This window comes from Garra rufa, chromosome 6, assembly GCF_049309525.1.
Source record: "Garra rufa chromosome 6, GarRuf1.0, whole genome shotgun sequence".
Taxonomy (NCBI): Eukaryota; Metazoa; Chordata; class Actinopteri; order Cypriniformes; family Cyprinidae; genus Garra; species Garra rufa.
In genome coordinates this window covers 39,366,276-39,392,716 of record NC_133366.1, presented here as the reverse complement: position 1 = coordinate 39,392,716, position 26,441 = coordinate 39,366,276, and the positions used below count along the sequence as shown (strand labels likewise).

Below are 26,441 nucleotides of genomic sequence, written 5' to 3'. Positions count from 1 at the left end.
TAGCGGACACGCGCCTGGCGCCAAATTTCAAGTTTGGATGGTTGAACTGAAAGCAACGCTAAAGTTCTTTGCGGTTGTTATCAGGTAAAATATAGCGGTGTATAGCGTTTTTATTGTATTTTACGCATACGGTGCTGGATCGAAATGTACATAAAGTCTATTGTACTCGAGGGCTTTAAGTCCTACGCTGAAAGGACGGAGATTAATGGATTTGATCCGTTTTTTAACGCCATCACTGGACTGAACGGCAGCGGAAAGTCAAATATACTAGATTCCATCTGCTTTCTGCTGGGGATATCTAATCTATCACAGGTCAGTTTTACTACATGGAATATTAAGTACACACATTCATATCTGTATACATTTAGCAGCTTTGTGATGCCAATGTATACGGTTATTGTATTTTTTGTTTGTTGGTGCTTGTTTAAAAAACAAAACTGTATTTAATTGTTCTGTTTTATAAGTCACTTGTATGACGGCAACAGCAGCATACAAATATGCAAACAAAAAAACAAAAAACTTAAAAGTTAATCAGAACAGACGTTTTCAGTATAACAATAATTGATTATATTCAGTTGGTTAAGTTATACACTATCAATCAAAAGTTTTTGAACAGCAAGATGTTTAATCATTTTTTTTAAATTATATACTGCTTGCAAAGCCTGCATGTATTTGTATCAAAATACAGCAAAAGCCGTAATATTGTGAAATATTTTTACTATTTAATATAACCACTTTGTATTTGTGTATATTTTAAAATTTATTCAGACTCTAATGTGCTGATTTGCTGCTCGAGAAGCATTTTTATTATTATTATAGTCATCATTATTTAAAACAGTTAAGTAATTTCTTTCCCCTTTTTTTCTCTGATGAATAGAATTATCCAAAGATCAACATTTATCTGAAATAAAAAAGCTTTTGTAACAGTATACACCATACCATTCAAAAGCTTGGTGTTAGTATATATATATTTTTGTTTGGGAAAAGAAATGAGTAATTAGGAGTTATAGAAATTAATACTTTTCTTTAGCAAGGCCTCTTTAAATTCATCAAAAGTAATGAAGAGATTTATGTTACAAAAGATTTCTATTTCAGATAATTACTGTTCGCCTGAACGCTCTATTCATCAGAAAAAAAACTAAAAAAAAAAAATGTATCTACTCAGCAGTATAATAAAAAGATGTTTTTGAGCAGCAAATTAGAATGATTTCTGAAGTGTTGTGTGACTGGAGTAATAATGCTAAAAAAAATCAGCTTTGAAATCACAGGAATAAAATACATTTTAAAATATATATTTAAATTAAAAAACAGTTATTTCAAAATTTTAGTTTTTTTTCTGTACTTTGGATCAAGTAAAGAGACTTCTTTAAAAAAACTTACTGTTCAGAAACTTTTGACTGATAGTGTATGTAATCTATACGTAAGAAGGTGTTAGAGTTTAAAAGCTAAAATGTAATACGTTTGTTTTTAATCAAACCTTGTAGGTTCGTGCCACTAATCTCCAAGATCTGGTGTACAAAAATGGTCTGGCTGGGATCACCAAAGCAACTGTGTCCATCACCTTCGACAACTCCAACAAGAAACAGAGTCCACTTGGGTTTGAGACGCATGATGAGATAACCATAACACGACAGGTATTCAGATTTATAGCAGGGGCTGCTCCACACTCTCACTGATGGCTTATAACACACTTCAAATAGTGAGCTATACAGCTTGTGACATTATTGTTTGTGTTGCAGGTGGTCATAGGTGGACGTAACAAGTACCTCATCAATGGTGTGAATGCAAACAACCTGCGAGTCCAGGATCTGTTTTGTTCGGTTGGCTTAAACGTCAACAACCCTCACTTTCTGATCATGCAGGTAACCACCATAATACACTGATTTAAGATTTAAGAATATGTGGACTGAAATTTTAGGACTTTTATTTTGTAAATTGCTGTTTGCAACTTGTAATACTTGTGTAATGTGACAATCTATTCTCTAAAATACTTTAAGTAAATAGGTTTCATTTTTGATTCATGTTTTTAGATAGATGAGCAATTGTGTCAGTTGTGGTTATGATTCACATTCCTAATCACTCCTGTCTTTGTTTATTATTCAGGGGAGAATCACCAAGGTCTTAAACATGAAGCCTCCTGAGGTGAGATGTTTGTCATTTGAATGTATTGTACACCACCAGTCAAAAGTTTGTTTTTAAAGAAGTCTCTTCTGCTCACCAAGCCTGCATTTATTTGAAACAAAGTACAGCTAAAATCATACAATTTTTAAATATTTTTACCATTTTAAATAACTGTTTACTATTTAAATATATTTTAAAATGTAATTTATTCCTGTGATTTCAAAGCTGAATTTGTAGCATTATTAGTCACATGATCCTTCAGAAATCATTCTAATATTGTGATTTGCTGCTCAAAAAATATTTATTATGATGATGATGATGAAAACAGTTGTTTTTTGGAGAAATAGAAAGTTCAGGAGAATAGCATTTATTTGAAATAGAAATCTTTTGTAACATTATAAATGTCTTTATAATCACTTTTGATCAATTTAATGCATCTTTGCTAAATAAAAGTATTAATTTCTATAATTTCCCCCACCAAAAAAAAAAAAAACTGACTCCAAGATAGTGTTTATTGTTACAAAAGCTTTTATTTCAGATAAATGCTGCTAACGTCACAATGCAAATAAAAATACAAACATCCACTGTTATAGATGCAAGTTCGTGTTTTTGTGTTTACTTCTGTGAAATCTGAAATAATCATGCCATGTTTTTCTTCACAGATTCTGGCCATGATTGAGGAGGCGGCAGGTACCAGGATGTATGAATGCAAGAAGATCAGTGCTCAGAAAACTATTGAGAAGAAAGACGCCAAGCTGAAAGAGATTCAGACTGTATGTACATTTATTTAATTTATACTTTATACAATATAAATGACCCAACAATTGGAACAATAAGCAATTTCGTCTTATGGAGACTTCATCTTTGGATGTTTGTTTGTGAGACAGATCCTGGATGAGGAGATCACCCCTGCTATGGAAAAACTGAAAGAGGTATGTTTTAAAAAAAAGGATTACTAGGGATTGGTAATTGCAAAAATAAAAAATCTTTTTTTTTTATCTTGCTACATTCTTAGACTGAATAATAAATTAATAAGTAGCTTATTTTTATTTTATTGTATATGTGTATATTACATTATTCATGTTATTAGAATGATGTATTATTCATTTTTGCATTGATTATATGAATAATGAAGTGGTCAATTATTAATACATGATGGGTTCTCAAGGCTATACATTACTTTGTACCACTGTTTCTTTATGTGCTGCTATGAATGAACATTTAAGTGTTCTAACGGCTTCAATTCCTTACTGTGGATGAAATACATTTGACACACACATATATATATATATATATATATATATTTATTTATATATATATTTATCATCTTTGTCACATCCTATCTGTCTCCCTTGCTTCTTCTCAGGAACGTGCATCCTACCTGGAGTACCAGAAGCTCATGCGTGAGATCGAGCACTTGAGTCGACTGTATGTGGCATACCTGTTTGTGTGTGCTGAGGAGACCAAGCTGAAGTCTACTGAAGACCTGCAGGAGATGCAGAGCTCCATCGCACAGCTGCAGGAGAACATGAAACAGAACGAGGCCAAAGTAAAAGAGCTGAGCGCAGAGATACATGAGCTGGAACGCAGGAGGGACAAGGTAAGCAATAGTGTATTTGTTGGTAACATTTATAAGGTAATTTTAGCATTTGACGGTTAGTTATGTTTTAATTGTCTCACTGTAACGCGGTTTCTACTTTTTTTTTTTTTTTTTTTCTCCTTTCTTACTGGTCAAGTGCTTTGCGACAGTATGCATAAACAATGGTATGTGCATGTCAAAAGCACAATATAATGTACTAGGGCCATTCTACAGAACTGGTGCAAACTGCTGTCCCACAACCAAAAAAACACATTTAAAAACCGTTTAAGTATTCAAATGTTTACTGGATGTTTACTAAGATCCTTCTATTATCCTTTGAAATTATTATTATTCTTTTTAAAGTGAAGTTCAAAAAATATTTATTTTATATTTTCTTAGTAAATTATAAAACTTTATGTAAAAAAATAAAATAAAAATGTCCCGCATCTTCATGTATCGAAACAGCGCATGTTTTAGTCCATTGGCTGAGACTTATTTGACCTACACCCGTACATTTATGATAAAGAATGTTTATATGCCAGTCACTCTCATAGCTTCATCATGCATAGATAGGCCTCATCATTTTTAAATATTTCCTTATGTGCTCAAAAGTACGAAAAATCTGCGTGTAAAAAGTGTCGCTACTGAACACCATTTTTCTATAAGCACACTTTTTTGGGAGTTATTTCATTACATTTAGTTTTTGTGTACAACTGTTTAAAACTGTGCTAGCTAACCATGTGCTAATTAGCTTCTTTGAACTAGGTTCAAAGAGATCTAAAATCTATCAGTCATGACCGAAACATTTGGTGAAGTTTTGGTAGTGACATCTTCTAAGATCTAAGCAAAATCTTAATAGGTCAATATAACCCTTCTTATTTCATTATATATTACTGTGTTTCGGTAGTGACAAATTTGGGGAGAGGACAAATATTCCAAAACTTTCTGAAAGTACAATATAAGAATTAACTGCACAATTAAAAATGTGTACCTTATACTATTAGCATAGATACAAAATTTTGTTTTGTTTTCAAGATTTTTTCCAACACTGATTTTGAACCAATTTTGTAGAATAAATGTGAAATGCCACATGATATGTACACAGCTGCTCAGAATTTGACATCTGTTTTTTTTTTTTTTTTTTTTTTTAAACTGTATTTTCAATCAAATAAATTCAGCCTTAGGAGCCTTAAAGGTACCCTGGAAATCCAAAGTTCTCGCAAGAGCACAATTTGAATTGTCTCTGCAAGACACTCTGGCATCGAGCAATGATGCACGTTACTGCATTACGTAAGCAGTTCTGGGAACCAATCAAATTGGTGTATCTGATGTAGGCAGGCCAGAGGCGAGCTAAGCTGATGACAACAGCGCTGTGACATCCGGAGTCATTTAGTAAACATTGAAAGATGAGATGAACACCAGTTGTTTGAAATGGCTTTGGCCGCTACAATGAACGAGTTAGACTTGGCTTTTCATATAAAAGAGGAACAGAAAACCGCGCTCGAATCGTTCCTTTGCAAGAAGGACGTTTTTTGCTGTTTTGCCGACTGGATACGGCAAGACTTTAATCTATCAGTTAGCTTTGCTGGTAGTATTGTGTATCCTAAAAATATATTGTGCTATTTTACTCAATATGATATTATTTTATTATTTTACTTAAACAAATGATGTATGGCTATAACAGTAATCAATATCTATCAAAATGCCGAGTATCATAATACTAGATGTCTCAACACAGACTGAAATGCAGGTGCATGCTGTGGGGCAGCACCGGTGGTTTCCACTGGAATTTACCAGTGAACTTAAAATGAACCAGTGAACTTTGGGTGACTTCCAACATATGACAGATACATGTAAACAGGTTTGATAAATGAACCAATGGGACCACCTCCAACTAATTGGAGACCCATGGGACCGCCTCCAACCAATTGGAGGCGGCGGAATAAAACTTACTTTTAAAAAATGGCTGACTGAACCAAAAACCACCATTAAAAATGGGCCAGGTGGGGCAATAAATAATTGTGGCGAATCAGACAGGCATAACCAATAAAAAACCGGAACTACCAATTTTGGATAGCGAGGATGGGTATAAGTATGGACACCCTGACAGATAGAGGCTAGATGCGGTGACCGTTATCTCGGCTTTGTAGTGCTGTTCAATAAAGTCTTATTTTGACATCTGGAACTCTGTTTTTTGAGCCTTTTTGACTTCATTGAGAGAATTCATCATCTTTGCTCCACGACAGTAGCTAAGCGTATGGGGCTTAGTGATTGGTCGTGTCGTTATCCAATTGCGTGCATTGAGAGTTTCAAATGCATGCTTGGTGCCGCCCCTCAAGTTAGGCCCTTTTCATTGCTCGATGCCAGACCCTTAATCTTAATAGATTAGGGTCTGGATTTTTTCCAGGCTAATTTAAAGGGATAGTTCACCCAAAAATGAAAATTTGTTGTTTATCTGCTTACCCCCAGGGCATCCAAGATGTAGGTGACTTTGTTTCCTCAGAAAAACACAAACAAAGATTTTTAACGAAAACCGGTGCAGTCTGCCAGCCATATAATGGACGTAGATGGCACCAAACCTTTAAAAGTGAACAAAAACATGCACAGACAAATCCAAATTACACCCTGCGGCTCGTGATGATACATTGTTGTCCTAAGACACGAAATGATCGGTTTTTGCGAGAAACTGAACAGTATTTATATAATTTTTTTACCTTTGATATAGGGCTGTGCAATTAATCGCAATCGCAAAAAAATCGCGATTTAAGCACATGCGATTTCTAAACCGCACAAGGCTGCGATTTTACCTATCCCCCCAACGGCACCCCCGCCCCCCTTGAACGTCAAGTTCATTTTATTTTCGATATAGCGCCACATCACAAATAGAAGTCATTTAAGGTTATCTTTCCTATAGAACAGGTCTATACATAGTTCTTTTATTAAACATACTAAATAGCCTTATGTTATTTATCTTATTTACACGAAGGCATGGCATTTCTGTCTCTTCATGGTCGCGTGATTACAATGTCTCCTCCAAGAAAACACGGACTGGATCGCGGACTAAAAAGACCGTTTTAATATGAATCCTTCATGTTCCGTTTGCTTCTGTATGTATGAATGGCGGAGACGCGTTTTATTTCTTTACTACATGCAGACTGAAGCACACGTGATGCTCCCGCTAATTTTTGGCATTTGCATCTCACATGAACAGATAAACTCAATCGCCAAATCGCTGCTGTGAGTTTCACTTTTACCGTTTCATTTGAGCAAACTAGCATCATATACACACAGAAACTTCACTGCAACCTGTCAAAATAAAAGTACGGTTTAACATGTAACAGAACAATATTAGTCCTGTATTACTTTTGTACAGTATAATGTAGGTGTTTATATATTCCTATTTAAATAATTTACATAAAATAATATATATGATAAAAAAATTACAACAAGATTAACCACTTAATTATTATTTAAACGTTTTAAACTGAACATAATTTTTCTTCCACGCATTGATTTTAACAGTAAATTTCTGTTTGTTTGACAAATTAAAAGGGTTTATTTTTCATTTGATTAAAAATAAATAAATGTTTATGCTTTTTCATTATCAGAAAAATTAAAACATAAGAATTTCTAAAAAAAAAAAAAAAAAAAAAAAAAAAAAGCAAAAGATTTTAGAACCCTCAAAATGTTAAAATAGAGAGTTTTGGACTTATTTTTCCACTGAAATGAATGTATTCGTTATTGCACAAAGTAGGCTAAAGTGCCGGGAAAAAAGTAAAATGGCTTATTTATTTTATGTTGTCTGTTTTAAAGACAATTTTACTACAGTTTTGTTTATTAAACTTAATACTGTTATTTCATGGTGAAATGTTTTGTTATGCACTTATTGTGCACTGAATACATTTAGAATGTATGTATGTAGCTTGTTTGAAAAAAAAAAAAAAATCGCAAATAAAATCGCAATCGCAATATTCCTTCAAAAAATCGCAATATGATTATTTTGTCCATATTGCACAGCCCTACTTTGATACACCGCCACATCCATCTGTCATGAGCGCGAGCTTAACATCCGCCTCATTACATGTGAATGTGCTCTGGCGTAGTATACGCAAACGCCGTAAGGGGAAATCAGTGAAAAGTCCCGGATGCGCAATCTTTTAGCTTTAAATCGGTTTGAACAATCAGGATAAGCGCAAGTAATTACCATTTTGAATAGCCGCTATACCCACAATCTCTGTGCTCTATGTAAACAATGAGTGTTGTATACGTGTGACAGATCGCTTCCGGCGTTTGCGTATTCTACGCCAGAGCGCGTTCACATGTCATGAGCCGGACGCTAAACTCGTGCTCAGGACAGATGGACGTTGCTGTGTATCAAAGGTAAAAAATTATATAAATACTGTTCAGTTTCTCACAAAAACCGATCGTTTCGTGTCTTAGGACATTAATGTATCGAGCCGCAGGGTGTAATTTGGATTTGTCTGTGCATGTTTTTGTTTACTTTTAAAGGTTTGGTGCCCATCCACTCAAATTATTTGGCTGGCAGACTGCACCGGTTTTCATTAAAAATCTTTGTTTGTGTTCTGCTAAGGAAATAAAGTCACCTACATCTTGGATTTTTCAAATTTTCATTTTTGGGTGAACAATCCCTTTAAGGGACTTCTTTTAACATTTAAATTTGATCTTCTGCAACCAAATTCTGTACCAAGGTCTCTTTAATTTAATCAGCTGCTTCTCTCTGTTCCTCATTCACACTTAGCTTAACTAAGTTAAAACTAACATTTAAAAACTACTAAAGCATGATCAGGGGTGTGTAGTTGTGGTTGGCCATACCTAGGTTCAAATCTAGGTTAAAGACTTTTTTTTTTTCCCCTCTCTCTCTTTAGTTTATGATGTTGCTTGAGATGTAGAGGGTGTTTTAATTATGAGTTTTATCTGTATGATTTTTTTTTTTTTGTGATTGAGTCGGTTTTTTTAATTATTTACACTTTATTTTTTCCCCGTTTTTCATAATTAAACAGCATTTTGGTACAACATTTGTTGTCTTTAAATGTGCTTTATGAAACTTTATCTATCTTACCCAACTTTTTTTTTACAGGAATACGATTTTACATAATGACATTCACAAATGCGTACATTACAGGGGTTACATTTAAACTTTAACAGTAGTATTACAATAAATAAAATGAGTTAAGTAAAAATAGTTATTGCAACTAATATTTATTTTCCTTTTTTTTTGCCTTTTAATATGTAATTTACCTAAATTGTAGGGTTTTTTTTTTTTTTTTTCTACATTAAAATGGTCTGAAAAGGCCACTTTAAAGGGATAGTTCACCCAAAAATGAAAATTTGTTGTTTATCTGCTTACCCCCAGGGCATCCAAGATGTAGGTGACTTTGTTTTCTCAGCAGAACACAAATGAAGATTTTTAACGAAAACCGGTGCAGTCTGCCAGCCAAATAATACGAGTGGATGGGCACCAAACCTTTAAAAGTGAACAAAAACATGCACAGACAAATCCAAATTACACCCTGTGGCTCGTGACGATACACTGATGTCCTAAGACACGAAACGATCGGTTTTTGTGAAAAACTGAACATTATTTATATTTTTATTTATTTTTACCTTTGATACACAGCCACGTCCATCTCTCCTGAGCACGAGCCGGATGATAAGCTCGAGCTCAGGACAGATGGACGTGGCTGTGTATCAAAGGTAAAAAATTATATAAATACTGTTCCGTTTCTCGCAAAAAACGATCGTTTCGTGTCTTAGGACATCAATGTATCGTCACGAGTCGCAGGGTGTAATTTGGATTTGTCTGTGCATGTTTTTGTTCACTTTTAAAGGTTTGGTGCCCATCCATGTCCATTATATGGCTGACAGACTGCACCGGTTCGAGTTAAAAATCTTCGCTTGTGTTCTGCTGAGGAAACAGTCACCTACATCTTGGATGCCCTGAGGGTAAGCAGATAAACATCAAATTTTCATTTTTGGGTGAACTATCCCTTTAAGCTCAAACTTGAATCTGCATGGGAATCCACAAATGGTTAGCAGTAGTCTTCCACCAGTCATTTTTCTTGTGTATATATGTACATGTTGTTTTTTTATTTGTTTTATTTTTATTTATTTGTGTATATTTACATGTGATCTTGATATCATGTTGTTACTCCAGCTGCATCTGCTGTGTAGCTTGTTTTCAGTGTGAAGAAAGTTTAACTGTTCTTTCGGGAGAAAAAAAAACTGTCTGTGATTTATTGGAAATTATTTGTGGTCCTTTTGAAACACATTTAAGGTCCAGAATTGGACTGCGGTCTGTTAAATGGTGTTTTGACCTCTGGTTTAAATAGGTAGGATTTCTTTTACCTGAACAGGTTTGGTAATTGTATACTTGTCATGTGGAGACTGAAGGTCTGTAATAGAGGGTGGAATGGTGGGTAATGGACTGGCAAAAGTATTAAAATCTTTGTACGGGAAAAGATTTGTGAATTTTTTATGATGCAAATTGATACCTGTTAGAGAAGTGTGCGGTTGATTGATTGAATATTTCTGTCTCCTGTTGTGTTCCATTAGCATGTCTCATATCTGTGTCTGTCTCTCTAGGAGGTTGGGGGGGTGTTAAAGACTCTGGAAGAGACCTTGTCTGAAGCGCAGAGAGTGGACACAAAGGCCCAAAGCGCTCTGGACCTGAAGAAGCAAAATCTGAAAGACGAGAACAAGAAGAGAAAGGAGCTGGTTAAAAACATGGAGGAGGTAATTAGGATTCGATCGTATATTCAAATTGCTTTTTGGTTCAGTGTGTTTATCTAAAATTAGTTTATAAATATCTGAACTACAAGTGCAGTCAATATTTTTAAAAAGCTTGACAAAAAGTATTGTAAAATTGTTACAAATAGATTTAATACACAAATTAAGTAATAACAATTAAAGAAAAACATTCCTGTGAGGTTTGGGGAAAAACTATTTCAAAGTATTGTGATAATATACCTCAAGATAATGCCAGAAGTCTCTTTACATGAATGTAAATTATTTAAATGCTAACTTTATTTGAACTAGGATAAGAAGATGATGTCAGCTAAAGAAGTGGAGGTTGGTAAGGCTATGGATCGGCTGAAGGCTGTGCAGGAGGAAGGGCAAAAGGATGCAGAAGCACTGGAGGCAGCTCAACAGCATTTTAAGGCAGTGTCAGCTGGTCTTTCTGCCAATGAAGATGGAGCTGAAGCCACACTTAGCGGCCAAATGATGACCTGCAAGAATGACATGAGTAAAGCTGAGACAGAGGCCAAACAGGTAACATCTGTAAATTTTAATAACCACAGTGATGTAAAATTGTTTGTCCACTGTATACTTTAAAAAAAGCTGTTCACTTTCCATACTGTTATTGCTCCGATCAGAAGAGTCTTAACTTTATTATGGGTTAGAAATGTACTACTGTTAAAAGATTTGGGGTCAGAAAGTTGTAAATTGTAAAAAGTGTTAATTAAAGAAAGTGGTCAAATTGTTGTAAACGTAAATGGAAGCATTTTAAAATACTTTTATATTACTGTAATGGCAAAGGTACATTTTCAGCAGCCATTACTTGAGTCTTTGCTATCACTTTTAAGCAACTTAATGCATCCTCTCCATGTAAAGATATTAATTAAAAAACTTGAATGGATCGATTGTAAATGTCTTTGTTCTGTCTCTTAGGCTCAAATGAAACTGAAACATGCTCAGCAGGAGCTGAAGACTAAGCAGGCTCAGGTCAAGAAGATGGACAGTGGCTACAAAAAAGACCAGGACACCTTTGAGGCTATGAAGAAATGCATAGAAAAGCTACAGGCTGAAATGAAGAAACTCAATTATGAAGGTACTGAATACATTTTGAATGTGATTGTGGTTGAAATAGGTCCACTTAGCTGAAGCCTGAAAAATGTGAATTGTAAAATCTGAAAACATAATACAGATTTAAAGTATCATATTAGTCTTTGTCTAGACATTAGTTAAAAACATTTTTTTAGAGTCGATTGACTTCTGTGTTCAGATGGACGAGAGGAGGGTCTTTTGGAGCAGAAAAGGCAGTGTTCACGGGACGTCATTCAGCTCAGAGAAACCTACGAGTCCCTCATGGGCCAGTTTCCCAACCTGCGCTTCGAGTACATGTGAGAGCATGCAAGCCATTTTTATCTAGACTAATTTCTTATGTGTTGTTTATACACTTCCTTCATTCATTGTATACATTGGTACTGTGTGTGTATGTAGGGACCCAGAGAAGAACTGGGACCGCAGTAAGGTGAAGGGTTTGGTGGCTAATCTTTTCTCCGTGACTGATGTGTCAAACGCTACAGCTCTGGAGGTGGTCGCTGGTGGTCGACTCTATAACGTAGTGGTCGACAATGAGGTGAGGCTTACTTTATAAAACATAATAGATGTAGCTATTGATTATATTTAATGTTCATACACTACCATTCAAAAGTTCAGACATTTCAATTTTTTTTTTCTTTAATATTTTTTTATTCAGCAAGAATGTAATAAATTGATCAAAATTGATCAGTTTTCAAGGAATCCTGAAAAAATATATCACACATAAAATAGTAAGCAGCACAACTAATGTCAACATTGATTATAATAAGAACTTTCTTGAGCACCAAATCAGCATATTAGAATGATTTCTGAAGAATGATGTGACATTGATGACTGGAGTAATGTCTGCTGAAAGTTCAGCTGTGCCACAACAGGAGTAGAAGATGACATTTTCAAATACTGAAATAGAAAACTATTATTTTGAAGTGTAAAATTTCATGACACTGCTGTTTTAAAACATTTTTAAAAACCTTACCTTAAACTTTTGAATGATAGTTTGTCATTATCTAACAAAATAATGCTTTCGTTTTGAACTTGTCTATTTGCAGGTTACTGGAAAAAAGCTTCTGGAAAAGGGTGAACTGAAACGCAGATACACCATCATTCCTCTGAACAAAATATCAGCACGTACCCTCAATGACAATGTAGTGCGCACTGCCAAAAACTTGGTGAGAACTTGTTGATTTGATTATGATTTGTTTAAAATATTCTAAGTGGGATTTTGTTTAAAGGAAGGAACCCGTTTTTTTTGTGTTGCAGGTTGGATCAGATAATGTGCACACAGCTCTGTCATTGGTAGGTTATGAATCGGAGCTGAGGAAGGCCATGGAGTATGTATTCGGAACTACGCTGGTCTGTGACAGTTTGGACAATGCTAAAAAAGTTGCTTTTGACAGAGGTGTGAGCACCAAAACTGTAACACTTGGAGGAGATGTGTTTGATCCTCAAGGAACATTGACTGGAGGTCTGTATGTGTGTTTATAACTGCACAAGATACAGAGCTTTACAAAAGTTCCCTAGATTACCCTCAGACTATTTGTTTTGTAATTTAACAAAAATTCCAAATTATGTAAATCAGACTCTTTTTTTTTTCTAGGTTTTTTTTCCAGTTCTTTTTCTTACTGCGTAAGCTTATTTCAGTTAGTTGGCAGTAAATTTTTCATCTTTAAAATGTTTTTAGTTAACATTAACAACATCATGACCTGTTCTTGATGTGTTTTGTATAGAAGTCAGAACTTTTATCCTCTGAATTTTAGATTTGTATATCATAATTCTGACTTTTTTTTCACAATTGTGAGATGTAAACTTGCAATTATGAGAAAGTCATTATAAACTCAAATTTTGATAAACTCGCTATTTTATTTTATTTTTCAGAATTTTGAGTTTATATCATAATTCTGATTTTTTTTTTTTTTCATAACTGTGAGATGTAAACTTGAAATTATGAGGAAAAAGTCATTATAAACTCAAATGTGACAACTCTCAATTTTGACTGTTTTTCTGCAGAATTTTGAGTTTGTATATCATAATTCTGACTTATCGCAATTGGTAGTTTACATCGCACAATTCTGACTTTCTTTTTTTTCAGAATTGTGACATGTAAGCTCACGATTTTGAGAAAAAAGTCAAAATTATTAGAAGTCTTACTGAGTCTTATTGCCTTTCCCTTTTTTCTTTCCTTTTCTTGTTCTTAATTTTGACACAAAGTAAAAAATCAATTGCGTGACTCACTAGTCTGACTTTTTCTAGCAGTTGTGTGATATAAAATTACAATTCTTTTTTTTTTTTCTCAGAAATGTGAATATAGACTTGCAATTACAACTTAATTAATTTGGAATTGTGTGTTATAAAGTCAAAGTTGTGAGAGATAAACTCGCAATTCTGAGAGAAAAGTCAGAATGGTTAGATAAAAAAAATCGCAATTACTGCAACTATTGGCGGAATTGGGCTTCCATAGTTCTGTGAGATTGACCAATGAGAATTAAATTCTGAATTTGCTATTTGGAGTATTCAGTCTTCACAAATATTTTGAGAGCAATCAAAGCTTTTAAGTTTTAGAGCTCAGTGCATTGCAGATTCAACCGATTAGTGTAAATGTTTTATTACACTTTGTTACTATGTACAATTTATCAGTTCATGCATATCCTGGGAACCGACCAATTTGCAGTTTAAGCTACAGGAACACAAAGATACATCTTTGCTATCATTAAATTGTCCTATGTGTATATCACCATTATACTTGCCCCCAATCTCTAGTTCTCACCATCGGCATTAGCGCTAAAAAACCCATATTGGTGGACCGCTATTTACAATCTGAATAATGATACCAGTGGGCTTTTTATCCAGAAGACAGATGAGTTTACCATCTGAATACTTTTACAAGGCACAGTAGAGCATTGTGTTCTCTAATAACTGTTATTTGTGTTTGTGTGTAGGTGCGCGTGCTCAGACGGCTTCCGTCCTATCTAAACTGGCTGAGGTGAAGGACATTCAGGACAGTCTGAGGGCTAAAGAAGCTGAACTCACCGCGATGGAGTCTGAGCTCAGCAGCCTCAAGGGAACAGCTGAGAAGTGAGTCCAAAGTACAACATCTCACTGACCAATCAGAACAAAAGTACAAGGCAGATGCAAACATTGCTGCTCTCTTTCAGATATCGTCAGCTGAAGCAGCAGTTGGACCTTAAGACTGAGGAGGCTCGGATCCTGGAGACCAAACTTCAGCAGAGCTCCTTCCACAAGCAACAAGAGGAGCTGGAGAACCTGTGCAAGACCATCGGTACACACAAATACCCCTCTCTGCCAAATAAAAACGTTGTTAATTACTCACACTCATGTCGTTCCAAACCCGTAAGGCCTTTGTTCATCTTTGGTACACAAATTAGGATATTTTTGATGAAATCACAGAGCTATCTGACCCTGCATAGACAGCTATGCAACTACCACATTCAAGGCACATTCAAAAATATTTTAATTTGTGTTTCAAATGACATGAGGGTGAGTAACTAATGACACTTTTCATTTTTGGGTGAACTATCCTTTTAACTATCGAAATGTTCTGTTTCTTTAGAGGAGTGTGAGGAAACGCTGCAGAAGACAAAGGAGGTTCAGAAGAAGGCAGAAGAGAAGTACAAAGTTCTGGAGAACAAGATGAAGAACGCAGAGGCAGAGAGAGAGAAAGAACTGAAAGCAGCCCAGCAGAAACTCAACCAGGCCAAGAGCAAAGCAGATGCCTACAACAAGAGACTGAAAGAGAAACAGCAGGTACTTTCCCTCTACTATGATGTGTATCAGGCTTCAGACTGATCAAGGTTACACCATGTCTGCACTGGTTGTGTTAGCCACAACAGCTAAAAGCTGGGTACTTTTTTGGGTGTTTTTTTTTTTTTTTTTTTTTTTAAACCACCTCTTTCTTTCTGTTTTTCTCTAGGAGGCAGATGCAGTAGCTCTGGAGTTGGAGGAGCTGAAAAGAGAACAAACTGGATATGAGCAACAGATTCAGGCTGTAGATGAGGCTCTCAAAGCCATACAGGAGCAGATTGACACCATGACCACTGAGGTTTTGGCCAATAAGGTACAGAAACAACTACTTTTAGATTTTCCTAGACACCTTTGAGCAGATTATCCCCTAAAAAATACATATTTACATTCCTGTCATTCCAAACCTTTATGACTTCTGTAAAACACAAAAGAAGATATTTTAAAGTGTTGGTAGATAAAACGGTTTTGGTTCCTATTGAAAAACTGTAATCTTTGAGTGGACTGTCCTTTTAAAAGTGATGTTATTAGCGCCATAAATGTTAACTGTCACTCTGTGTCTGTGTTTAGGAAGCAGTGCGTGTTGCGCAGGAGCAGCTGTCCCAGCAGAAGGAGGTGATTCTGGGACAGGAGAGAGAGATTAAAGGAAAGAGCGGAGAAGCAAATCGCCTCCGAGAGCAAAACAATGATGCTCAGCTCAAAATCAAAGAGCTGGAACACAACATCAGCAAACACAAGAAAGACAGCGCTGATGCCACAGCCAAGGTCAGAGGAAGTTAATGAGACCATTAGAGACTTGAGTGTTGTGGAATAGATTGTATCTAATGCCAAGGTTGCGTAAGACTTTAATATTGTCTGACGTTTTGACGGAGAGGGGCGTAAAAATTCCATCATCTTTTACCCGTCTTTTTAATTTTCATATTTTAATTCTAATTTTTAATTTAACAAATTTAGTTGCTTTTTCTTTGTTCACATTGTCATTTTTAATCATGAACCTAAAGGACGATATAGGCTTATGCATTTATTTTAAAGAGAACAGATGAACAGACTTTTCATGTTCAACACCACACCCCACAGTGAAAAAAACAACAACAAAATATGCTAGGGCTGGGTAAAAAAAAAAATTACTAGATTTCTTGATTTTAAAAGATTCTCATTTTTATGAACCAGTATCGATTCTTAAATCCCAATCAATCTTTTCAATCTTTCATTAGGAAATTCAATCAATTAATACTGTTTTGGGGTTCTTTAATGTGGCTTGATAGATCGCTGTAGCTTACACTGGGTACTCACCTATGCGTAATCAAACGCATAGCAAAAGATTTGTTTTATTTTTGTTCTAGAATAAACAGGTGTGGGAATTAGTTACAATTTACAATAGATCACCCTCATTGTAATCTGTCAAAGTGACAGATGGGCTTAATTTTTCGGCACTGATAAAAAAAAAAAAAAAAAAAACTCTGTCAATGACGGACAATTTTCGGTTAATGCAACCTCTGATCTAATGTTTGCGTTTGTTTAGGTGGCCCGCATGTTAGCTGAAAATGACTGGATCTCTTCTGAGAAGCATCTCTTCGGCCAGCCCAACACTGCCTATGACTTTAAGACCAACAATCCCAAAGAGGCTGGACAGAGGTTGAAGAGACTTGAGGAGACTAAAGACAAGCTGGAGAGAAATGTCAACCGCAGGGCCATGAACATGCTTAGTGAGGCTGAGGAGAGGGTAAGACCTTTGACATTTTTGGTGCTGGTGCTGTAAAACATTACTACAAAAATGCATCAAACATAAATGAGAGTAAAAAAGTGGGTTAATCTAGGAAAATCTCATGACTTGGTTAAATTTCACTCCAGAATCAAAAGAAAATTTTGATAATTTGAAGGCCTTAAAGCGATGGTTCGGAGTAGATTTGACTACATTGCTATGCACTCCAAAGCCCATCTAAATGCCCCATCCGAAGTTTTTTTTACCTTAGTCGAACATTGACAGGGATATTCGAGCTTGTCGAATGGCTTGCTACAGCCGTACATTGTACATGTGATGTATCTCGTAAATTGCACCACTAAACGTGCAAGTAATCTTACCAAACTTCTACAGTAGTGTAAATAGGGTATGTACTCCCAAAACGCTGCATCGGAACATTTGTAAGTCCACCATGAGTGTATTAAAAACAACTGTTACCCGGTCCCTACTAGTCTCAAAAACTACAAATGGCGATACGTCGACGTCACTTCCCTGGTTTGGGAAAAGCATGTAAAAGTCCACCTACTACGTCTGTGTGCATGTCAACGTAGTAGGTGGACTTTTACGTGCTTTTCCCCATTTGTAGTATTTGAGACTAGTAGGGATCGGGTAACAGTTGTTTTTAATACACTCATGGTGGGCTTACAAATTTTCCAATATTATTACAATTTAAATGACTTTAGTGTCAATTGATCCTTGAGAAATCATTCTAATACACTGACAAAAATAAGAAATATTTTTGAGCACCAAATTAATGTTGAAAATAATTTATATTTATTTATTTTTTTGTGAAAACCAAAATGTTTTTCTCAGGATTCTCTGTTTAGAACAGTCAAAAGAACATTTTATATTTATATTAAATGGAATTCTTTTGTAGTATTACAATTGCCATTACCATCACTGAATTCTTATTGACTGTCTCCAAAATTTTGAACGATAGTGTATGTGATCATCAATTTTATTATTACTATATTATTATTTTAGTATTATGTTTATTTTGAGGTGTCTTGGATGTTTTTATGAGATTTGAACTCAGTTCCAGCTTTGATATTATTTTATTTATAGCAGTTTCTATTAGAAATTATTTTTTATTATTACTATTTGTAAAAGTTAATAACACTGTCTGCCTCCTTTCAGTACAATGATCTAAAGAAGAAAAAGAGAATTGTTGAGAATGATAAAGCCAAAATCCTGGAAACAATTGAAGAGTTGGACCAGAAGAAGAATGAGGCTCTCAATGTGGCATGGCAGAAGGTAAAATATCCACGTATGACCCATTCAGTTTTTACAGTCACAACCAGTAAGAAAAACATCATACAATCATAATGCATCTGGTTTACTACAATGTGTGTGATTGCAGGTAAATAAAGATTTTGGCTCTATATTCTCCACCTTGTTGCCTGGGGCAAATGCCCGTTTGGCTCCTCCTGAGGGGTGTGGTGTCCTGGACGGGTTGGAGTTTAAAGTGGCTCTAGGGAACACCTGGAAAGAGAACCTGACAGAGCTCAGCGGGGGTCAAAGGTCAGCTTTTGTCAAGTCTTTTACTAAAAGAGGCATATCGCTCATTCCTAAGATCAATAAATAACCATTTTGGTTATGGCTCTCCAAGTCAACATTTGTTGGCTACAGATCCATTAGAGCAGGGGTTCTCAACCTTTTTTAGGCCGGGCCCCCCTCCTGCTTCGGTCAATTTTGCAAGGCCCCCCATACCTGACGTTTCCTCTAAAGATGTTTATTTTTAAACCCGTTTTATTAACCAAAACATTTGTTTTGCTTTTTATTCTTCTACTGCATGTTATAAAAAAAATCAAAATTCAAACTAACCTTAAATTAAAGCTATGCTTTTGAATTTAAAAGAAAACCCTCTGCTCTGTTCTAACATTTTAACACACACACACACACACACACACACATATACATATACATATACGTGTGTGTATGTATGTATGTGTGTGTGTGTGTGTATATATATATATATATATATATATATATATATATATATATATATATATATATAAACACACACATATATACATATACACATACACAGATCGGGAAAAGCTCCTGAAATCTTTAATTCAGACATTCTTTACAACTTCAGATTACTTTTTCTTAAGTAAGTGCACCTGCCATTTAAACTGGACTGACTGAATATCAACTGTCTGTATCCATTACAAAATATATATACAAATGAAAAATACAGCAAATATTTTAAGTCTGTTGATGCTGGTGCTCATATGTGCATAAACTCCACTGACACTCACAAGATCCTCCTCTGTGGGTGAACATCTATTATAAAACACTCACAGGACATTAATTTTGACAACTATACAAATATTTTGAAATTTCACGCAAAAATGTGGATCTATGGATCAGAGCCCCGAAAGCATGAATAGTTGTGAATTAATAGCGGACTTAATGCGTGCCTAATGTACGACTCTGATATAAAATAGTGTCATACATTAGGCATGCGCAAGTTTGTTACTATAACTCTGATCGTCTTTAACTCTACATTAGCGCGACGGTTTGTTTTATGCAGCGAAGAGATGAAGTAATGACCTGCACTCCCTGGGGGGTATAGGTTACTTTTGCAGGTGGAAGTGGGACAAAACATTAATGTCGTGGGCGGGAAAAGGACGAAATAACATATATTACATTAGGAGCGGGACGATATTTCTGCGGGACAGAAACTTGCGGGAGCGGGACTAAAAAATATGTCCCTTGCAGGTCTCTAAAATGAAGTTTTGTGCTGCCGTTCAGTCTGTATTTAACAGTGCAATGAAACTTGCTGCGTCGAGTCCAAAGCAATCAATCACAGAGCACGAGAGAGACCATGCTTTGATCATTTTATTAATAATGAAATTAAACAATTTTAGGATAATATTTAAGTGAATTTTAAGATATCTCACGGCACCCACCGGAGGCCCACCCACCGGAGGCCCACCGGTTTAGAATATCTGTTCTACATGAAACGTGAAACGCAATAAAATAACACCCAGTACCCAAATAATGCCTTGTCTGTTTTTTTCTCAAACAATTTGCGCCCCCCTTCCGATCTCTCCGGGCCCCCCCTGTTGAGAACCACTGCATTAGAGCATAAGATTGTGGACTGGTTACTGCATATTTCCCAGTACATGCTGCTCATTGATCATCTGATGCGTTTGTTTGTGTGTGTTACAGGTCTCTGGTGGCGCTCTCTCTGATTTTAGCTATGCTGCTGTTCAAACCCGCTCCCATTTACATCCTGGATGAAGTGGACGCTGCTCTTGATCTCTCACACACACAAAACATCGGACAGATGCTGAGAACACACTTTACACACTCACAGGTAATACACTTATTAAAGAATAAATCTCAAAATAAGCTTTACATTAATTTGCCAGTGCATCAATAATAGATTGATCACTTTTTTTGTTCTTTGCAGTTCGTTGTGGTTTCTCTGAAAGACGGAATGTTCACCAATGCCAACGTGCTCTTCAAGACCAAATTTGTGGATGGCATCTCCACAGTCACTCGCACGGCTCAAACACACGAGGGAAAGGTTTTGGCCCAGCGCACGCAGGAGAAAGCCAAGGACAAACGGCAGCGACAGATACTGGCCAGCTAAACACACTTGCTATATTGCACAACTGTTTCAATCCAGATATATTAAGCTTTTATTACTTTCAGTTGAGGAAATGAAATGGTATATTTAAAATTGTTAGTACTAAAAGCTTTTTGTGCATCTAATGCTTGTGGAATTGCTTTGTAAATCACCTCTTTCCATTGCCTATTTTAAAACGCTGTTATATTCACAAAAATTTTCTCTACTTAGACATTATGGAGTGTAGTTGCTATGCTACTTTTTAAACCTGTGAGTCTCGGTTTTCTCTCGCTGTATTTCATTTATATTTGTTTGTAGGATGACACTTTGTCTTTTCAAACTTTGCAAGCTGGTTTTGTATAAATAAAATGTCAAAAAGAGAGTGGTTTCAGAAATTGTCAAGATGACATCCTGCCCAAATGTACATTTTAGAAGAACAAAGTTGAAAAGTGCTGATGTAATATTTGATCAAATGTATTTTAATTCTTTAAATGTAACTGGATGTTGCTTAAAGGAGTTCACTTCCAGAACAAAAAATTACATTTTACTCACCTCCTTGTCATACAAGATGTTGATGTCTTCCTTTCTTCAGTCTTTTTTCTGTTTTTTGAGGAAAACATTTCAGGATTTCTCTCCATATAGTGAACTTCTGTGGTGCCCTCAAGTTTTAACTTCTAAAATGCAGCTTCAAATGGCTCTGAACAATCCCAGCTGTGAAAGAAGGGTCTTATCAAGCGATTGGTTATTTTCTAAATTTATATACTTTTTAACCTCAAATGCTCGTCTTGCGTATTCCAGTTCATGGCTGTTAGGGTAGGTCGAAAAACTCCCATCTTATTTTCCCCTCCAACTTCAAAATCCTCCTACATCCCAGTTGTAGTTTTTTTTTTCCCCCCCCAAAGGGTGTTTGAAAACACTTCGTAAACACTGGCTCAGTACTTCTGCAGCGATGTAGGGCAATTTTAAAGTTGGAGGAGAAAATGAGATCAGCGTTTTTTGGAGTTGTCGCAGAGCCAGACAAGAGGAGTATCTGAGGTTAAAAAGTATATAAATTGTCAATTTAAAAAAAAAAAAAAAAAAAATTATCGTTTTACCCCCTCAGCTGGGATCGTTTACAGCCCTTGAAGCTGCATTTAAATTGCATTTTGGTTGTTTAAACTTGGGGGCACCATTGAAGTTCATTATGTGGAGAGAAATTCTGAAATATTTTCCTTAAAAAAACATCTGTAAATTTTTGTTCTGGAAGTGAACTCCTTTGAGTACTGGACTTGATGTCGAGAATAGTGAAGCAATTTATACTTATTTTTCTGCCTTTTATCTTGAGGCATAGAAAAAAATATGTTTTACAATTTAAAACGTTAAAGGGAACATTGAATGCAAAATTCAGTTTTACATGGTGTTTGCATATAAGCAATATGTGCACTCAACCAGAGTTGCCAGCTTTTCACAACAAAACCTGCCCAATTCCGTTTCGGCCCCCTGCTAAAATTTTTGTGGGGTAAAATGTTTTTTGCCAGGTTCCCCTGGTAAAATTTGCTTTCCAGGGGGCAAACATCAGGTTAAGAGGGTTGCTTAAACCTGTGGACATGAAAAACAACCAGCAGCAAGTGTTAATGTAGCTTAATTCCGCAGGAAAATTATAAAACAATAATAAAAATCCTTTTTTAATCTCCAAAACACCTAAACAGTCTAGATCAGTCATTCCCAAAGGCGGGGTCCCGACCCACAAGTGGGTCGCCAAGTCCAGCGCTCTTTTTCAGTGCGCTATATACAAAATTTATATGTGTAGTTCACCTATTAGCCGCACGAGGGAGCTCGTCGTTTTCTTCTTCTTCTGCTTTCTTTTTTTGTTGTTGTTTCACACATACTCCGTCTGCAGTGCGTATGCGTTGCGTATTTTTTTTCCGCACCAATGTTAACGGATTGGAGCGTTCACACTGCACGCGGTTGCTGTCCAGCAGTGCGTCCCAAAAGCAGTGCATTTGCAGCAGAGCAGCGATCATTTCGGCAGAGTCTATTTTTTGCTGTGCTGCAAGCGCTGAATTAAAGTGACAGCGCATTGTTCGCTGTAAAAATGAACATGGATTGACACGAAAATGTTCCATAATTGCATATAAATGAAATCCACCGTTTCACAGTCAACACGTGGCTTTTTGGCTAGGTTTAAAATAAGGAAAAGTGCAGTTTTAAAGAAAAAGGCAATGTAATACGTGCACTTGTCCAGGTAGAAAAGTTCTTTAAAAGGATTGTTTTTAAAAGATTTAATGCGAAAGAAAAGCATGAGAGCCGACTGTTTCTGTCTGTGGTAAGTTTTAAATAAAATATTTTTTGATAGCCCAATTTTTAATTACAAAAAGGAAGCTATAGCCTCCCTATGTTGTGTTTAAATGTGTTGCAACTTGCTTGAGCAACTTAATATAAAGTCAAGTGCATTGAATAATACGTTGTTTTTTATTGAGTTTAAACGTGAAAATGTCTGTTACTGTATTAGTGTACTGTGATAAAAGAGGATCACAATGCTGAAAAAGCACTTTTTGATTTGATATCAAAATAACGGATACATATTGTGTTTGTGGTAAACAACATTTTCTGCAAATCTGCAGTTTACTTAAATAAAAAAAAAAGTGCTTTGTCAAATATCTGTATCTCTTTTAAATAGTTGGAAGCATGACCTTAAAAATGGTCATACATAATTCTTAGAAAATAATGCACACCCGAGGTGGTGATGCGGTCACGACGCGAAGCGGAGTGGCCGTTACACCTCGGGTGTGCATTATTTTCGTAGAATTCTACGGCCCGAAGTCAATTATTCCGCTTATACTACAGTTACCACACCTCAAGACATCGATCAAGTGATATATTTCATGACATTCGTCCGGTTTTTATCCTTAAAACCCTATTGTGAGTAGGATTAATTTCTTACGCAGCTCATTCAACAGCTTCGTTGCTAGTTCCAAAACGTCATTTTAGAACTAGTAACGACGCTTGGGCTGTTAATAGCAAAATAATGCCGTTAATAAGGAAGTTTAGACAGACCGAAAGACAAGCAGACAGACGGAAAGAGTGAGGGAGAGAAACTAAGTGTATGACTTTACCTCTCTCATGTCTGTGTCTCTCAAAGGGTGACTGGCAGTATCGTCTCTACTAACAGTTAAACTTTAAGTTCATTTTCTTCAAGACCACGCCGTTGTTACCTCGCGTGTGAGAGCTGTCATGTCGTTTTTAAGTTAATCGTCAGAGCAGCGCTAACAACATTAGCGCGAATGCTAACGCGAGTGCAAACTGTACTGTTATGTGTGTGCGTCTGTGAGGTGAGTGAGATAGGGCGAGAGAAATAGTTTGTGCTTTCCGTACATAATAAAACGTAATATATTGTGGAAAAAAACATGGAAATAATCTGTCGTTTTTATCCTGATGTTTACTGTATTTAGTTTGGCCAGTGTCATTGTGGGTTTTAGTTATTTTGCTGTTTTGGGCTGTAAGGACCTTTGAAATAACTGAAATCGTATGGCGATTGGCGAAGTGATATAGACATGCACTGCGGTCTAAAGCTGCCTGGAACTACGTTCGCCGTGCGTTTCCCTGAATATAATGCACACCTCTAGAACGTTCGTCAGCCAATCAGATTCAAGCATTCAACGGCCCTGTAGTATAAATTTTGTTAATGCATAAATTCTCTTCGTGATATATGAACTATATGGGCCTAATGTTTATTTGGGTCACACGGATTTATCAACTTTAAAATGTGGGTCCCCAGAAAAAAAGTTTGGGAAACACTGGTCTAGATTATCAAGCCGTTTTGATTTTCTGAACAATAAGACGACATATCGCTCAAGCCACGTCCGTACCACTAAATACACCTAAATTCGTTTATGTTTGTGCAAATAATTTTACTCCAGACTTCTTTCTGAACTAGGGACAATTCAGTCAGGTTTTGCTTAAAAGTAAAAAACCTCAAGAATGGATCAATATTCACCTTTCGTGATACAGCTGCACCTCCAGTCCAAGTACTCCTCGCTGCAGACTGTAGCGCGGTGACGTCAGGTATGTGTTTACGTGGTGACCTTAGGCGTTTTCGCGTCGTTTGTGACGTAACGCGTCATTAAAACGCATGCGCATACTTAACATAATACTCTTATAAAATGTAAAAGTATTAAAAAAAGCTAAGGTGAAAAAAAAGAAGGGGAAAAAACAGTAATATGTAGTACAGTACAAATCCATGATTTTAACCATGTCTGAGGTAAAATTATATGGAATTACAGAGTTTATTCTGTAATATTTGTGTAGTATTATATACAAGGTATTAACATTGTTGCACTTTATTTCACTGTGTATATTGTAACATTACTCTGCACCTTATATGTTTCTTATTTTAACCTTTCCTCTGTCATGATTCTTGTTTATTTAGTATAATTATGGACATTTTTCTGTTGCTTTGGCAATTCTGCCTGTGGAATATTTAAGCCAATAAAGTAGTATTAAGTTAAATAGACTACATACAGTATATTTTCAGTGTCTACATCCCATTTTATGCATGGTGCCTCCAAAAAACCAAACTGATAACAGTGATCTTTTATTGCAAACAACAAAACAAAATATAATTGTATATACTGTGACGAGTCGGCTGCCTCCCCCCTAATTATCATCACCACCCCGTCCCTTATTCGCCGCCCTTCTCCAGGCTCCCAACGGGAGTGGGTGTGTATGGGAGAGGAGAGTCGCGAAAACATCCCGGGCTGGCGGTGTGTGATGAGGAGCACGTGAACTGAATGAAGCCTCATCACCGCCGCTGCGGATCCGGATGAGGACCGCACCCGTGACGGCTGACGGGCCAGGATGCCGGGCCGTTTCATCCCCCAGAAGTGCCGCGTAGGCGGAGGAGGAAGATGCCGCTGAAGAAGCCGCCGCCCCTCGCGCCCCAGACCTGAGCAAGCGCCTTCACGACGAGGACACCAGATTCCCCGTTTATTTGGACACATTTACCCCCTTGGAAACTTGTTTTCTTTTACTTTCTGTTTAATAAAAGCCTCTCCGAGGCCTGACGCCACACCCACTGTCTGTCGTTTGCTCCTCCCGCCACAATACATATATATTTTTATATATAATAATTAAAACTATAAACATGACACATGAGGACAAGAGAAAACAACAACAAAAATAGTTTAAAAAAAGTTAATGAACATGCACATGCGCACATTGCGCAGTAACGCCAGTAAGAATAGCGCGCATGCGTGTTATATACATACCATACGTCACTTTGCGCATGCGCGGTAAACACATACGTGACGTAGGTACCTGACGTCACCGCGCTACAGTCTGCAGCGAGGGGTGTCTCCCTCCAGAAGAAGTCTCACATTTGATATATTGTACAATTATTAGCAAATCGCCTTTCCTCTATCACAGAAGAGAGGGGTGGGGTGAGCAGTAGCTCATTAGCATTTAAAGAGACATGCACCTAAATGGGGCGCTGTGAATAGAGTTGTAAAAAGGGTAAAAAGGGTTTACACAACCAGTAGTGTATTCATGACGCGTCATCAGTCCTTTGCTGTTGAAAATGGTCAATTATTGTCAAATTTCGGGCTGGACTAATTGGTTGGAACGGAAAAACATTTGGAGTACTATAGTCTGGCAAATGTTAATACAAATCAAGGTAAAGAGTGCAAAAGATTTCAAGAACCTTATTAACATGTTGGCGTCGATAGCCTTGTGGGCAGCGCGCTGACGTACAGCACTGGTGCGCTCCGAGTGTCCCGTGTTCGACTCGTGGACCCTTCCTGGTTCTGCCCCTTATCGCTCGCCCACTTTGCTTCCTGTCATTT

General features: G+C 36.5%; 1 protein-coding gene and 1 long non-coding RNA gene across 2 annotated transcripts; one reads left to right on the top strand and one right to left on the bottom strand.

The window, feature by feature from the left end:
* The first annotated feature begins 46 nt into the window (after nucleotides 1-46).
* smc2 (structural maintenance of chromosomes 2) lies at nucleotides 47-21,470 on the top strand. The gene is made up of 24 exons (XM_073842082.1): nucleotides 47-312; nucleotides 1,485-1,634; nucleotides 1,740-1,862; nucleotides 2,104-2,142; nucleotides 2,784-2,894; nucleotides 3,009-3,053; nucleotides 3,488-3,721; nucleotides 10,304-10,453; nucleotides 10,757-10,990; nucleotides 11,390-11,549; nucleotides 11,724-11,841; nucleotides 11,942-12,080; nucleotides 12,592-12,711; nucleotides 12,803-13,007; nucleotides 14,479-14,614; nucleotides 14,695-14,819; nucleotides 15,111-15,304; nucleotides 15,471-15,614; nucleotides 15,869-16,063; nucleotides 16,821-17,021; nucleotides 18,177-18,293; nucleotides 18,400-18,560; nucleotides 20,220-20,367; nucleotides 20,464-21,470. Exons 1-24 carry the CDS (start codon nucleotides 145-147, stop codon nucleotides 20,644-20,646), a joined length of 3,600 nt encoding a protein of 1,199 aa, XP_073698183.1. The 5' UTR covers nucleotides 47-144; the 3' UTR covers nucleotides 20,647-21,470.
* LOC141336445 (uncharacterized) lies at nucleotides 2,887-23,886 on the bottom strand. Its single transcript, XR_012355710.1, has 4 exons — nucleotides 23,718-23,886; nucleotides 10,213-10,402; nucleotides 3,563-3,637; nucleotides 2,887-3,044 (listed from the first exon to the last, which is right to left on the bottom strand). It is a non-coding gene; the product is annotated as an uncharacterized lncRNA (long non-coding RNA).
* Between the last annotated feature and the right edge of the window lie 2,555 nt (nucleotides 23,887-26,441).

Coding starts and splice junctions, on each gene's coding strand:
- smc2 (XM_073842082.1), top strand. CDS start 145: ATGTACATAAAGTCTATTGTACTCGAGGGCTTTAAGTCCTACGCTGAA. Junction 2,143..2,783: donor TAAACATGAAGCCTCCTGAG/GTGAGATGTTTG, acceptor TTTTCTTCACAG/ATTCTGGCCATGATTGAGGA. Junction 12,081..12,591: donor ACGTAGTGGTCGACAATGAG/GTGAGGCTTACT, acceptor GTCTATTTGCAG/GTTACTGGAAAAAAGCTTCT.